This window comes from Dipodomys merriami, unplaced genomic scaffold, assembly GCF_024711535.1.
Source record: "Dipodomys merriami isolate MVZ:Mamm:240054 unplaced genomic scaffold, mDipMer1.0.p SCAF_15, whole genome shotgun sequence".
In the NCBI taxonomy this organism is placed as follows: domain Eukaryota; kingdom Metazoa; phylum Chordata; class Mammalia; order Rodentia; family Heteromyidae; genus Dipodomys; species Dipodomys merriami.
Genome location: NW_027202826.1, coordinates 30,899,306 through 30,913,951, shown reverse-complemented (window position 1 = coordinate 30,913,951; position 14,646 = coordinate 30,899,306). Strand labels below are relative to the sequence as shown.

The 14,646-nt window shown below is 40.2% G+C and overlaps 1 protein-coding gene across 3 annotated transcripts in view; it reads left to right on the top strand.

Moving 5' to 3' along the window:
• LOC138826799 (rho GTPase-activating protein 20-like) overlaps positions 1 to 14,646 on the top strand; it is a 35,036-nt gene that overhangs the window by 15,558 nt on the left and 4,832 nt on the right. For 2 of the 3 annotated variants that reach the window (XM_070022045.1, XM_070022044.1), the window contains exons 10-16: positions 2,586 to 2,663; positions 3,170 to 3,236; positions 3,771 to 3,953; positions 5,809 to 5,987; positions 8,328 to 8,489; positions 13,398 to 13,507; positions 14,249 to 14,438. In XM_070022045.1, the coding sequence (XP_069878146.1) occupies positions 2,586 to 2,663; positions 3,170 to 3,236; positions 3,771 to 3,953; positions 5,809 to 5,987; positions 8,328 to 8,489; positions 13,398 to 13,507; positions 14,249 to 14,438 (969 nt within the window). The remainder of the gene's footprint in view (positions 1 to 2,585; positions 2,664 to 3,169; positions 3,237 to 3,770; positions 3,954 to 5,808; positions 5,988 to 8,327; positions 8,490 to 13,397; positions 13,508 to 14,248; positions 14,439 to 14,646) is intronic. The other variant, XM_070022046.1, reaches the window with a different exon arrangement.

The window sequence follows — 14,646 nt, the reverse complement described above, 5'->3', positions numbered from 1 at the left end:
AGCCTCTCTGCTCAGGTGGAAAGTGGGGGGTGGGGGTGGGATCCTTGTGGAGACTCCCAGCTGGTAGGTTTCTTTGTTCCTGGCGATCAGTTATTCTGAAAACCGGTACCTCAGGAGGCTTCTGCGAGGGTGATCTGCAGGCGGCCCCCTGTGTCTCTGGGGCTCCGGCAGCTGGCCGATGGCTTGGCACACTGGCGCGTGGCCAGTAAAAGTTGGGGGAGGGGTCTTTGCTCTTCTCTGTTCTGAAATTCTTCTTTTCCTCTCTTTCTTTTTTTGTTATTTTCCACCTCCGGTTTTTCTCTGAGTGTTCATCTTTTTGTTGTTGTCCGTCTCTTGGGGAGATTAAATGTTGGAACTTGAACTCTCTTTTTGGTTGGGGAGAGCTGTGGCATTTCCCTACTGCCCCGTCACCGTCTTCTTCCCGCCCCCCCCCCCAAGGAAACTTTTAAGAACAATGATAGGAAGAAAATTAGGAAAGAACAAAATTGAGAGATGAGCTTGATTCACTTATATCTACAAATATAAAGATTAGAGCAATGAGTCAATGTCAGTACTATATGTTCTGAACAATTATCTTCCACTTGGAACAATTTAGTTTTCTGTTCATTGGATCATAGCTTCCTGTATTTGAGACTCGATTTCCAACATTCATGTCTGAATCTGTCTTAGGTTATTATATATTTTAATCACTGTATTACAAAGTGAGATATAACTTTTATGGAAATAGAATACTGTGGCCTGCAATGGGCTCATGCTTGAGATCTGAGGATTGTAATTCACAACCAGCCTGGGAAGGAATGACCTTGAAACACTTACCTCCAAATGACTAGCAAAAAGGGGAATGTTGGAAGTGGAGCTGTGGCTCAATTGGCAGATGTGAGACTTGAATCACAATGCTCAGGTACAGAATTCTGTCCCTGGGTTTCAGCCCCATGAGGTACAAAAATAAGTCATTTTATTTACCTATGAATTTAGCCTAAGAAAGCAAGACCAGCCAGCACTGGTGGCTCACACCTCCTGTCATCCTAGCTACTTAGCAGGCTGAGATATGAGATTGTAGTTAGCAGCCAGCCCAGGCAGAAAACTCCCAATGGGATTCTTTATCTCCATCTAACCACTCAAAGCCCCAAAGTAGAGCTGTGGGCTCAAAGTGCTAGAGCACTAGCCACATGCAAAAAGATCTCAGAGAAGGACTCCAGGACATGAATTCACGCCCCATATCCAACATTCACAACAACAAAGCAAAAGAGAAAACACAAAAGGAAGATCCTTTAAAAGATTGCTTTATCATGTCGACATGTATGACTTTCATTTATTTAATACGTGTTTAGCTTATAGTAAGAAGCTTTATTCACTTTCATTAGCTAACATGTATAAATTTTGAAGGAAATTTTCACATTTAATATACATAAATTATCACAGCTTTATTGTAAACAAGGTCAATTTTATCAGTAAATGGGCATAGTCTACCTGGAATAAGAGTACTACTTATGTTATTTTTTTATTTATATTTGGAGTGGTTATCATGAATTCCATTTGATTTTGTGGAACTCCTAAATGATGGAACAATGCCAAATATTATATAGAATGTCAGATTTGGTTGCATCAATTTTCTTATGTAGAAATACTTAACCTAAGTTTTTAAGTAATTTTTCCTCTATAAGTTGTTCTAAGACATTGTCAGCCTACATGACTACTTCTGAAGAATAATGGTATTCTTTATATCTATACTCTCTCTTCTTCACTAAATTTCAGTATTGTGTGTTTATGAACATAGGCACATGTTCATTATATTAATACACATGTGTCCATATACATACACAAGATAGTATTGAGAAGGGAAAGCAGAAGGACACAACATTACTAAGTGGATGATAGTAAATGTCTAGAATATGATTGATCTGTTTTAAGTTCCATAGTCATGGCTGGAGGGAGAGGAGGCTGCATGGTTCTCAGTGGATAGCACAGACTTGTCTGTGCCTGACTCACTCCAATAGCAAAAATGCTTAGAGAGCAATCTGTTAGCTCAGCTCTACATGATAAAAAAGGGCTTTACTGAGGTCTAAGTTTACTGAAGTAAAGATTGCAGGTGCATGTCATTTCTCCAGAAGAGCTGAGTGTCTGCCTATTGATAGATAATCAGCTTGTGGGAAGGCTCCATATTCATGCTTGTGGGTCCAGGGCAGCTCTGTGATACCATCCGACCTGACAAGGTTCCTATTTGACCTTGTCTCTTGAAAGACATTTCACTGAATTTTAGGCCTTCACAATTTCCCCCTCTCTGTATGTTAATGGTTTTCCAGTACCTTTTGTTCTCTATAGTCTCTGGTGTCTCTTCAGCTGTCATTCAGATTTGACCTATGTGCAGTTTGTTTCCATGGGTCTGAATTGCTTTCTCCTGGCTTCATATTATACAAATAAATGAAGAAACAGTTCTACTCAAGTTTTTGTGCACTATACAGTTGTGGCCTTTAAATACCTGAAATCACATTTTGCTTGACTCATCAGGAAACTAATTCATGATAACTATACAATGATACTGTTTGTTTTCTTAATATGTACCTTTTCTCACATGTGTTTTATAGCCAATAACTGTATTAGCAAAAAACTCAGATACAGTGAAGGATGTTATCAGCAAGACACTCTCGACCCTTGGAAAAAAAGTAAGTCATCTGTAAGCTCTTTTTTAAATAAAAAACCAGTTTCCTAATGGAGATGAAAAGAGATGCATTTATGCTCATGTGTGTACTACTGCATTACTAACATTGGTCTTCTCCTGGCCTCAAGATTGAGAACCTGCAGGCAGCTGGACATGAGATGAATCTATACTTGTGTTCTTTCAATCTCATTCTTAATCTCATGCCAAGTGCAATTGAACACACAAGGAAGTTGATATATAATTTTGTCCTGCTAACTCCATATATTTCTGTTATATATAAAAGTCTATCTATGATGAGCTAGTGTAATACTCTGAGTAAGAAAGTTTCAGGACAGGAAGGTGTGGCTGATGTTTGCAGTCCTAGCTACTCAGGAAGCCAGTCCATCACTAACCCCCCAAAAGTCAAAAGCAGAGTTTTCCTTGTTAGAAGCACAGCTGTATAAGGCAATGTGTTCTTCTTGGTTCCACTGTGATAGGCTTTGTGTGACACTCAGTCCTTCTCTCCCCCAGAGCTCTGAGTGTGACTACCAGTTGTGGCTCCATTCTGAAAATAAAGAAGCTCCCTTTGTCTTCATTGGTAAATATGAAAGAAAATTTCAAATGGGAGGGAATGGCATCAAAGTTGGACTTCTAAATCTTCAATACTGATTCTTTAAGTGTTAAGCTTAATATTACTAAGAGTAAATACATCCTATATAATTAAATTGTACATTTTTCAATAAATACTGACCAGCCACTTGATTTATATGTGTGTGTGTGTGTGTGTGTGTGTGTGTGTGTGTGTGTGTGTGTGTGGCTACCTAGGTTCATTTCCTCATGTGGCAAATCTTGGTTTGAGGAGAAAAATAGGTAGTTGCCTTTATTCACTTGAAATATAACATTATTGGATGATATTGGTCAAGATGCCTTGTATTCGTAAACTCATTTGTTGAGTAGTAACTGCTTTGTACCACTACATAAAGATAAGAAACATGAACTACAAATATAATTGAGGTTTACTAATTAAAATAAGGGGTTTTGTTTTCATGTAGTAGAAAGCAGATTGGAAATTCATTGTCAAAATCTGGGCTCCTGTTCCAATGAAAGTCCCTGCTGCGTTTTCTCACCATAGGGCATGAAAATCCCTATGTGATTAAAAAGAGTCAGTTTGGAGAGACTGCATTCCAGCCACGAGGACCAAGGCCACATGAGACTCACACTCCCCAGAATCCTATCCTGGAGCAGTGCTCTCTAGCCACAGGAGGCCGGTTCATTCTGAAGCCAAGGCAGCCAGCCCAGGGCCAGCAACTTAACGGTGAGTCCTCTCACTTCTATATGGTTACATAGTTCTGTATCTTCTGTACATTCGAGGACCTCTATGGTCTCTTAAAGCATTTGACATGCATAAAAAACACATTTAAGTAAATGGAAGCAGGATACATATGGCTCAAGCTGTAATTCCAACTATGGAGGAGGCTGAAATCTGATTTTCTCAGTCAAGTCAGTGTGCAAAGGAAAGTCCTGAGAGTCTTAACTCCAAATGTCCATGAAAAATCTGGAATAGAACCATGTCTCAGAGGTAAAGGGCTCCTTTGAAAGAGAAAGCTCACTTAAGGGACAAGGCTCCAGAGATCACCAGGTAGCCTGTGGGAAGACATAAAGAGAAGAAAAGATGTCAACATCCTCCAAAGTTTCTGGAGAATATTCAATGTATACAGCAAGCTTAAATTAGAGTTTTTTCCTTAGGTGAAAACTAGAATGTGACTAGAGTCACCCATAAGGAAAGAGTTTGCATTTTTTTGGTCAGTTGTGGGGCTTGAACTCTGGGACTGGGCTCTATCCCTCAGGTCTTCAACTCAAGATGAGCACTCTACCACGTGCCCCAGAGTGCCACTTCCAGTTTTCTGGTGATTTTTTGGAGAAAAGAGTCTCACCAACTAACTTGCCGCGGCTGGCTTTGAACCACCAACCTCAGATTGCAACCTCTTGAGTAGCTAGGATTACAGTCGTGAGCCACCAGTGCAAGAGTAACATTTTCATTTTTACAGCCCAAATAGGATATTGTTTTGAATGCCTCAGGTGGGACAAGAGAGCAGAGACAGTGTAAGACAACCACAGTTTCCCTCATTGGCAATAATTAGTATATGTCTAGGGTAATTTTATGAGATGAGCAGAAACCCAAAACTCTGTACACATACCAAATAAAATGAAATTATGGGAAATGAACACCAAGATGTGAATACAAGAGGTCTTTTTTGTTGTTGTTATTTGTAATGTACAATGAGATTTGTGTTTCCTTTGTATGTTCTTCCCTCTATGGTATATCCCTTGGGGTCACTGTGCTTGAATTTGACACTGTGCACCTTCTTTAAATTTATCTACTTTGGGGAAGGTATGGAAATAACAAGGACACAGGTTGACCCATTGCAATAATGATATTCAAAACATACTTAATTGGAAATAAAATTTATAATGTTGGGTAGAGAGGAATGGAGCAGGTGAGGAAGAGAAGGAACAGTTGGAGAGCAACAAAGGAGAGGTTAACAATTATTGACAAGAAATACACTCAATACCTTGCTCATGGAACTAACACCTTTGTACATTATCTTTATACTATATGTATATGAATATATATATATATATATATAAAGAGAATGAGAAATAAGAAATGTACATTGTCTTATTCATGTAATTGTAAACCCTCTGTATAACATCTTCCAAACTATATTAAATTTAAAAAAACCACAAACAAAGGTCCAGAAAACTCCTAGTCTTTCACCTGGCAGGCATGCCGTGTGATAAGGGGAGATAGCCTGATACAGGAAGTGATCAATGGGACACATCCAGAAATTCAAATAGGAGGACAATGGCTCTCAATGTGAATGGTTATAAAACTCAACTGGAATGGTAGTTTTCCCTTTCAGAAGGGAAAGATACACCTGACAGCCCTCCTTCAACTCAGGAACTTTGTAGGTGCAAGAGAGCTGGCCACAATATCACAAAGATAAACTGAATGTGCTCAGGCCCCTAGCCATAACCAACAGTTTACTTATTTGGGCACAGACCCAATAATAAGGGGAATTAAGCCATGAGAGAATGTGGATAATTTGACACAGAAGCTTAGATTCTAGGAAATTAAAGTGATCCCTTGAAAACTGTTGTTTCTTTAGAGTCAGAGCAGAAGAAAGAAGGAAGGGGAAGATCTTTCATTAATTGGCTTTTTGGGCGGCGGTCCAGCACAGCTAAGGAGAACAGACCCCTGAAATCTTTATCTGCAAAGAGAAAACTGCTCTTTGGGACTTCCCTGGAGGCTGCTTGTAAGGATGGCAAACTACCCTCCCCTCTTCTGGTAGGTCCCAGTTTGGTGTCTGCTGCCCTCCTGAGGAGAGGAACTTCCTGAGTATGGAGGAGATGGAGAGGAGTGTTCTCATGGAGCCCCAGGTCCAATTCAGCAAAGCATCAGACAATGGGTGGGGGTGCTTTGTTACTATTGCTACCAGGTATAAACATGTCACAATGTACAATTCCCTAAGTCAAGCCCATCAGGTAAGTATTCTCTTCAGTGGGGGACTGGTGCACCAGCGGCAACATTCCCTGCTGCAGACCTGGAGTACCAGGCACTGTGCATGTGAAGCTCTGAGTCTCCATCCTTCCTGCTCCCTTCCAGCTTTATTCTTCCAACTTGCAAATGTCTCCAGTCACATACATAGACATTCCTCAGACATTCCTCAGTCTATTTACATATATTAGACAAGATCATATTTTAATGTTTATTAGCAACAGAAAAGCCCATTGGTGGTTGTTGGTTTTCAGAGAGGAGGATGGACAAATAGTGTTTAAAAGATCTGCCCATTCTATGGAGGAAGATGGAAAAGTTCTGAGGAAGCTGGTCACACAGTATTGTGTTTGTACTGAAGGCCAATGGACTGTGTGCTTCAAACTGGCTACAATGGTGACTCTTAGGTGATGTATGCAAAAGGGAAAAGAAAGATATTACTTTGCTTTCATTTGTTTGAAAAAGAAGCTTCAACCTCTGATAGAAACCAACAAAATCTAAGTAACGAGGTAGAGTATCATTGAATAACCATTGATATTTTTTCACGGTTTCTTCCTGGTATATTAACCAGCCAACACTGAGTCACCTTTAATGCTAGCTCCTCAGAAGTGTGAGATTGAGTGTGACATGTGAGACTTCTGCTCCATAGCTAGCCCAGACTGGAATGTTCATGAGACTCTTGTCTTTAATGAAGCACTGAAAAACCAGAGGCAGAACTTCAGCTGAAGTTTTAGGCCAAAAGACTTGAGCATGAAAGTTTACTGACAGCACTCAAGCCATCAGTTCAAAGCTTCAGGCCATGCATACATGCACACCCAAAATCCTAATTTACTATAGTGTGTGTGTGAGGATTGGATGAATGGATGTCTATCATGTGTACAATCACTACTACATGATGGGAATTTTCCCTTGGATGCAACAGAGAATGCCCTGGTCTTACTTTTTATCAAGAATTTTTAGGAGGCAGATAAGATCACCCTTGTTCTAATCTCACATTTGGAAAAATAATAGAAAATCTAAAAATGGACATACTACTGTACGAAAGCAGTACATTATTATAAACCCAGGTTATTGGGACACGGGAAACTGGAGGACTAAAATTTCAGGCCAGCCCAGGAGGAAATGTCCACTGATTACTATTCCAAAATCTGTAGCAAAAAAGAGGATTAGAAGTTTGGGTCAGCAATGAGATGTACAAGTTGTTACATCTAAAACGAACTTTAAAACTTTGGTGCTGGGAGGGGGGGGCGGGAGAGGGGGAAAGCAATGAGGTTTCGGGGGGGGGGGGAGGATGGGAATGGGAAACAAAGGAGGAGGCTACAATGCTTGATAATAATTTACTGATTATCTTGCCCATGTAATTGTAACCAGTCTGTACAGTATTTTCACACTAATAAAATAAAATAAAATAAAAGATGTTTGGGTCAGGAGAAACAAAGGCAGCCTGGCTAGTGGGCCTTTGAACTTCACCGGAGCCATATGTGTGCATGGCGGAAGGAAGGAAGGAGGGAGGGAAGGAAATGAGAAGAGGAAAGAAAAGATGGAGGGAAGGACCCAAAGAATGAATAAAGGATTGAGGGAGGGAAAGGGCTTAGGGCTTACGAAGGGACTGTGTCCAAGGTCACACTACAAGTCGTCCACTCTGAAACAGGGGACACCAAAATAGAACCAAAGAGAGCCAGGCCCCAGTGATGAATACAATCAGGGAAAACTTCCTAATGGATTAAGTATGAATGGGATGTGAAGAATCTAGCAACTACAGAAGGTGTAAATGGGAAATTAAAAAAGAAGAAATGCGCAGGAAGCTAGCATTCTTGGGAAGGTGTGAGGGGACACGTGTGTAAGAAGGAGGCTGGGCCAGCTGAAGCTGGAAGCATTAAGTAGAAGGTGCAGGAGTCAGTTCATTACACAGACAAATCCATTCACTGTTCAAAGTTTCTGAGTCAGACCCTAGAATAAAAGAAAACAACAAAAGAATATATTTCCAACCACTGAACATAATTATTAATGAGGTTGCCTAGCTTGAGCACTGGAGACTTGCACACTTAGACATCTTACTTACAGAAGTGTGAGGTGGTGCTCTGGGCTGGTGGGCATGGAGGACCCAGGCTTTCTTTCCTCTCCTCCACACAGGAGATGATTTCCTTCCTCAGTCAGGAGGGGCGGCTCACCGAGGGCATCTTCAGAAAGTCAGGCAGCATCAATGCCGTCAGAGCCCTCAAAGAAAAACTCATGTCTGGAGCCCCATTGGACCTGCACCAGGAATCCGTGTTTGTGGTCGCCTCAGTGTTAAAGGTAGGACACAGCCAGCATCACCCAGGGAGGCAGCTTCACTGTGAGCCCACAGCACTGCATCACCAGCACCACAATCACCCAAGAACCACGAGGGGCCTCACACATCAAGCATGTGGGAAATGAAAAGACACATGTCTGTGTGTTCTGTCTGTATACTTTGTCTTCTCACCTCAGCTCCTCTCATCTTCCCACCTGAACACCCATGCCCAATGTGACTAATGAGTGATCTGATTTACTGTATCACTGTAAATCGCCATCACTATACAACTATGAGCACAAACAAATCCTGCCACATATTTGCCAAACAAGCACCCAGCACTGCCTTCTTTAAGGAAGGTTGCACAAAGGCACAAAATGATATAGAATTTGTAAACATTCATAACCAAAGGTGAAGGCCCGAATGAGTCCCATCATGATTTGCCAGGCCAGCAGAGCCAGCTCATGCCACCATTCCTGCCCATCTCCAATACCTTTACAGGAAAGTTGGTGTGGATATGCAGATGCTCCTCTTCTCTCAGTATCCTCCATCTGCACCTTTTCTTCTGTTTTTCTTTCTTCCCATACATCCCACTATTATACTTACCTAAAAAGTCATTTCTAACCATATTACCCTTAAATTTGATCATTAAGCATCCCAAACAGCTGTGCTCTCTGAAAATTCACCTGAGTTTCACCAACATTACATAAAGTTTGAAATGATACAGGAAGATTACAAATATCTTTATGCTTGTAGAAGGAAGTATTCAATAGAGAACCAATATATATATAGGTTTTGCTCTTTGTGAACACCACTGCAGAAAATCATGTGAAAATGACTAAGAATGGCTTTATAAAAATAATTTTTTTCTTACTTGGTCTAGGTCTTTTTTATGTCCTTTCATTGTTGGTGTGGACATTAGCCATGCTAATAATTTTCAGCCAGGAAGATAGGCATGCATTACTGTGCATGGAATAACAATTATGGTACTGCCCACTTGAAACTCACATCACTGACTAGCCAGAGGTAGACTAGTACATCTCAGCTTCTCTGGTCTTGTACCTGGTGATAACATGACAGACGCATACCGAGTTCTGCTTACCCAGCCTGGAGATGAATATAAGCTCAGGACCATGATGAATGTACCATGGAGCCATTTCGAGAATGTTAACACAACACCCAACACTGTGGGCATTTTTCCCCTTTGTGTCATGTTGTGTATATACATTTTAATAGGCCAAGTTACGGGATCAAGAATTAGTGATCAGTTGTTCAAAATGATCTTGAGGGAGAAGATTACATGTGCAGGTCACTAACCTTGAGATTCAAAGGTCCAAAATTGGCAACATCTAAATTCTTTTTTTTAATTTGGAAAATACTGTACAGAGGATTTATGGGTATGTTTCTTATCAAGCATTGTTGCCTACTACTTTGTTTCCCCTTCCCATCACTTACCATCTCCCTCCCACCTCAATTCCAAACACACACACACACACACACACACACACACACACACACACACACACACACACACACACACACACACACACACACCTTGCGCCACAGTTGTACAGTTCCTTTCGACATAACATCTTGTACATCTCATTGTGGCAATGCATCCATCTGTATCCCTATTTAAACAATTTGTATTTTACTTTGCCCTACACAAAGTATATGAACATCAAATACAGTGAAAACAGGGCTTGTACCATTGGAGAGGGATATACAAAGCAACAAAAAAATATACCTATATTAGAAACATTTGCAAGAAAGAAAAAACATTTGAATACTTACCTTGGAGTTCATTTCGCCTAACATCAACGTATGTGACCATTTCTGCTTGTCTCAGTCATATGCTGGTTATTGCAAATAAGGGAAACCATGGGACCTGTGTTTCTTTGGGCCTGGCTTACTTCACTTAATGTATTTTTTTCCAAGTCTTTCAATTTCCTACCAAATAGGGGAATGTCATTCTTTCTGATGGAGGCATAGAATTCCATGGTGTATATATACCACATTTCCTTGATCCTTTCATTTACTGAGGGGCATCTGGGTTGGTTCCATATCTTAGCTATGGTAAATAATGGTGCAATAAGCATAGTAGTGCTGATAGTTTTAGTATGGTCTTGTTTGTGATCATTTGGGTAAATGCCCAAAAGTAGGATTGCTGGGTCATTGGGGAGCTCTATGTGGCGTCTTTTGAGGAAGCTCCATACTGCTTTCCAAAGTGGTTGTACAAGTTTACACTCCCACCAGCAAAGCCGAAGGGTTCCCTTCTGTCCATATACCCTCCAGCATCTGTTGTTATTAGAGTTCTTGATTATAGCCATTCTAACTGGGGTGAGGTGGTATTTCAATATTGTTTTGATTTGCATTTCTTTTATGGCTAGGTAGGTTGAGCATTTTTTCATGTATCTATTGGCATCCTTCTTTCCTCTTCAGAGAAGTTTCTCTTTAAGTCTTTAACCCACTTATTCATTGGTCAGTTGTTTCTTTTTATTTCTTTGGCTGTTGTTGGGGTGTTTAATTTTTTGAGGTCTAGGTAAATTTTAGATATGAGACCCTTGTCCATTGTATGGATTTTGAAGATCTTCTCCCAATCTGTTGGCTTTCTATTGCTCATGCTAACTATGTCCTTTGCCATGCAGAACCTCTGTAATTTTATGCAATGCCATTTGCATGAAATCCCAACCTTTCTTTGATTTGTTGTGTTTCTGTGTCTCTATTAAGAAAATTTCAGCCTAAGCCAAGGAGACCAAGGGTTTCTCTTATTCCGTACTGTAATGTTTTCAGAGTGTCTGGTTTGACTCTGAGGTCTTCGATCCATTTGCAGTTGATTCTGGTGCAGGGTGATATATAAGGATCTAGCTTTAGTTTTCCACAAGTGATTTACCAATTTTGCCAGCACCATTTACTGAAGAGGCTGTCTTTCTTCCATTCTATTTTTTAACTCCTTTATCAACGATTAAGTGGCTATAGGTCTGGGGGTTCATTTCTGGCCTTTCAATTCTATTCTATTAGTCCTGTGGTCTCTTCTTGTGCCAGTACAAAGCTGTTTTTTTAGTATGGCTTTTTAGTAGAGTTTGAAATTTGATATTCCTCCAGCACTGCTCTTTCTGTTGAGGATTGTTTTTCTATTCTGGGTCTTTTATTGTTCATATGAATTTTTGGATTGCCTCTTCTATTTCCTCTTGAATGAGGTTGGAATGTTGTTAGGTATTGGATTGAATTTGTTGATTGGTTTGGGAAGTATAGCCATTTTCACAATGTTGATCCTTCCAATCCAGGGGCATGGGAGGTTTTCCCTCTTTCTAAGTTCTGCTTTGCTTTTAAAGTCTCCATCATAGAGGTCCTTCACTTCTTTGGTTAAGTCAATTCCTAGGTGTTTTATTGGGAGAGGGCTATTAGGAATGGAGTTACTTTCCTGATTTCAGCTGTGCTTTTCTTATTGTTCGCATACAGAAAAGCCATTGTTTTTTAATTTAATTTTATTTTATTTGAGAACATACTGTACAGAGGGGTTACAATTACATGGACAGGATAATGCATACATTTCTTACCAAGCATTGCAGCCTCCTCCTTTGTTTACCCTTCACCCCCCTTCCCAGCCTTGTATCCTTATTGATTTTTGAGGGTTAATTTTATAGCCTAGTACTTCACCAAAATTTTGAATCAGCTTGAGTAATTTGGGAGTGGAGTCTGTGGGAGTCTTTGAATACAAGATTATGTCATCTGCAAAAAGGGACAGTTTTACTTGATCTTTCCCTATTTGGATCTCATTTATGTTTGCATCTTCTCTTATTGCTGTAGCTAGGCATTCTAATACTAAATTGAAGAGAAGTGGAGAGAGAGGACATCCTTGTCTCGTTCCTGAGTTAAGAGGAAATGTCTTTAGTTTTTCACCATTAAGTATAATGCTGGCTGTAGGTTTATCATATACAGCCTTTATTATATTGAGGAATGTTCCCTGGATTCCTAATTTTTCCAGAACCCTCATCATAAAGGGATGCTACATCTAAATTCATATTGATACATGTTGATGAGGTTGGACAGGTGCTTTAACCCAACAGGCTGAAAGGAACCTAATATAGGTACTGTTCATGGATGTAAAAGGAAAGGTAACCAGCTGGTACTCACAGGTGTAAGATGATGTATTTCATTCATTCCAGAGTGTTGGGGAATTTTAACCCAAAATTCAGAACTAACAAACTGTATACCTAGTCCTTCCCATATGATATGTACAGAAGTATTTAGTTAAAAAAACACTACTTTTTCAATTAAAACTGCAAAAAACAGGTGAAATGTGTGGGCCTATTTCAGCTCAGCAATAGGATTTAGAACAACTGCATACCTAGCATTATTCTTTAGAGTAGATTCTTCCTGTCAAGTAGGAGTTTTCAGAGAAAGGGGAAGATGGGTCTTCACTCCCACAGTACCTAATAAAGGTGGGTGTTTGCGAAGATTCTTAAAGTAGTGACTGTTCGCTTAGTTCTTTTGATGTTTCTGGCTCTTGTTTTCCATTCTTGTTTGTGATGTGTGGGTGTACTTTTTAAGTGAAAGTGCATTCCTGTCAGGAAGAGGTGTAGCCTGTTTTGAAACGGAGTCTGTTCCTTGGGAAAAGAAGCGATCCTCTTCTTTCAGGTTGAAGCAAATATAGCACATGCATGTTTCCAAATACCTGTTTCTAAGTTGTCTTCACCGGGTCCCTAATCCTTCCTGCCTCAGCAGCACTGCCATGCTCTGCTTTGTGCTTTCAGTTCAGGTGGGGAGGCTGCTGGCACCTGTCTATTTGGGAAGTGAAGAGAGGGCAGTGTAGGTCACAGATTCACTCATTGAGAAGGGATGGGGGTCAATCCATTTCTTCCACCTGTATGTTATAACTGTATGACATAGTTTGTTCCATCAGAACATCCTGCTTTTGTCTCTGGAAGGATTTTCTTCGCAATGTGCAAGGCGGTGTGTTTTACACTGGCATGTATGAGACATGGCTTAGGATCATGGATGAAGACCATGAAGAGGAGAAAATCATTCTGGCCCAGAGGTAGGATGCAGGAAATGAGTCTGCTCTGGATAGGATTCAAAAATCCAACGTTTCCACTCTTAGGGAAAAGTAGCCTCATGGAGTAGAGAGCTTGAGGTGCTGAAATAATTGTGAGTCTGGTAAAATTTTCATTTGGTCACATTCATGCAAGACTTCATAGAGACAGGCAATTATACTCTGTGTATGAATGAGTTTTTTCCTGTGGTATTGTTTGCATAGCTTCTTTCCCATGTACACATAAGGAAAGTCAACACTGATGGATAGCAGATTATACTGATGGACCCATGTAGGGAGGGCAAGATCTCAGCTTGGTCAAATACTAACATAAACATCAAAGTCTATATTGCTTCAATGAAATTTTTTATATTCATTCTTTCTTGGAATGAGTCTCTCATTATAGTATGTACTTTGGGATGTGATCACTAAACCTGACTCTATAATTGCCATTTCAGAAATAATTTAGCTGTTTAATTTTTCAGGAAGATTTTTCTTGAGTACAGTATGAACCAATACAGGATTTAATATATAAGACACTATCATTCTATTGTTCTAAATATATGTGTTCCATGAAAATGTGTAGTGTAGTCATCTCAAGGATAGATTTTATGCAGTAGGTTAAAGAATATCCTTCTCTCTTTATACTTTCAATTAGTTCAGTCCAACATATAGAAAAGGCACTTTGTGTATGTAGAATCTGCGACAAGTAATTACTTACCTGAAAGTGTGTTTTTCTGAGTTCAGTCTTTTAGAAATGCTGCCCAGAGGCAACCAACTGCTGCTGAAACATCTGTTTGGAATGTTAAGCCAAATCCACCAGAATTCCTCCCTAAACTTGATGACCTCCTACAACCTAGCTGTGTCCACAGCCACCAGCTTGATGTTTCCACCCCCTGATGCCAGGGTAGGATTTGATATTCCACTCATGAGAAAGGTAATGACCTCTCTTAGCTTCATCCTGATGAGCAGAGTGGCTGGTTGGATCTGGAAAGACATGCCTGACAGTCCAGGATTTAAGGACACAATGGACTGCAGGTCTTGGGAGCAAGAGGAGTTCACCCTATCTCTAGTGAGGTTTAGGAACATGTGCAGCAAGGAGAAAGCAGCAGTGTGGTCCTTTCTCTTTTCCTTCAGTATATAAG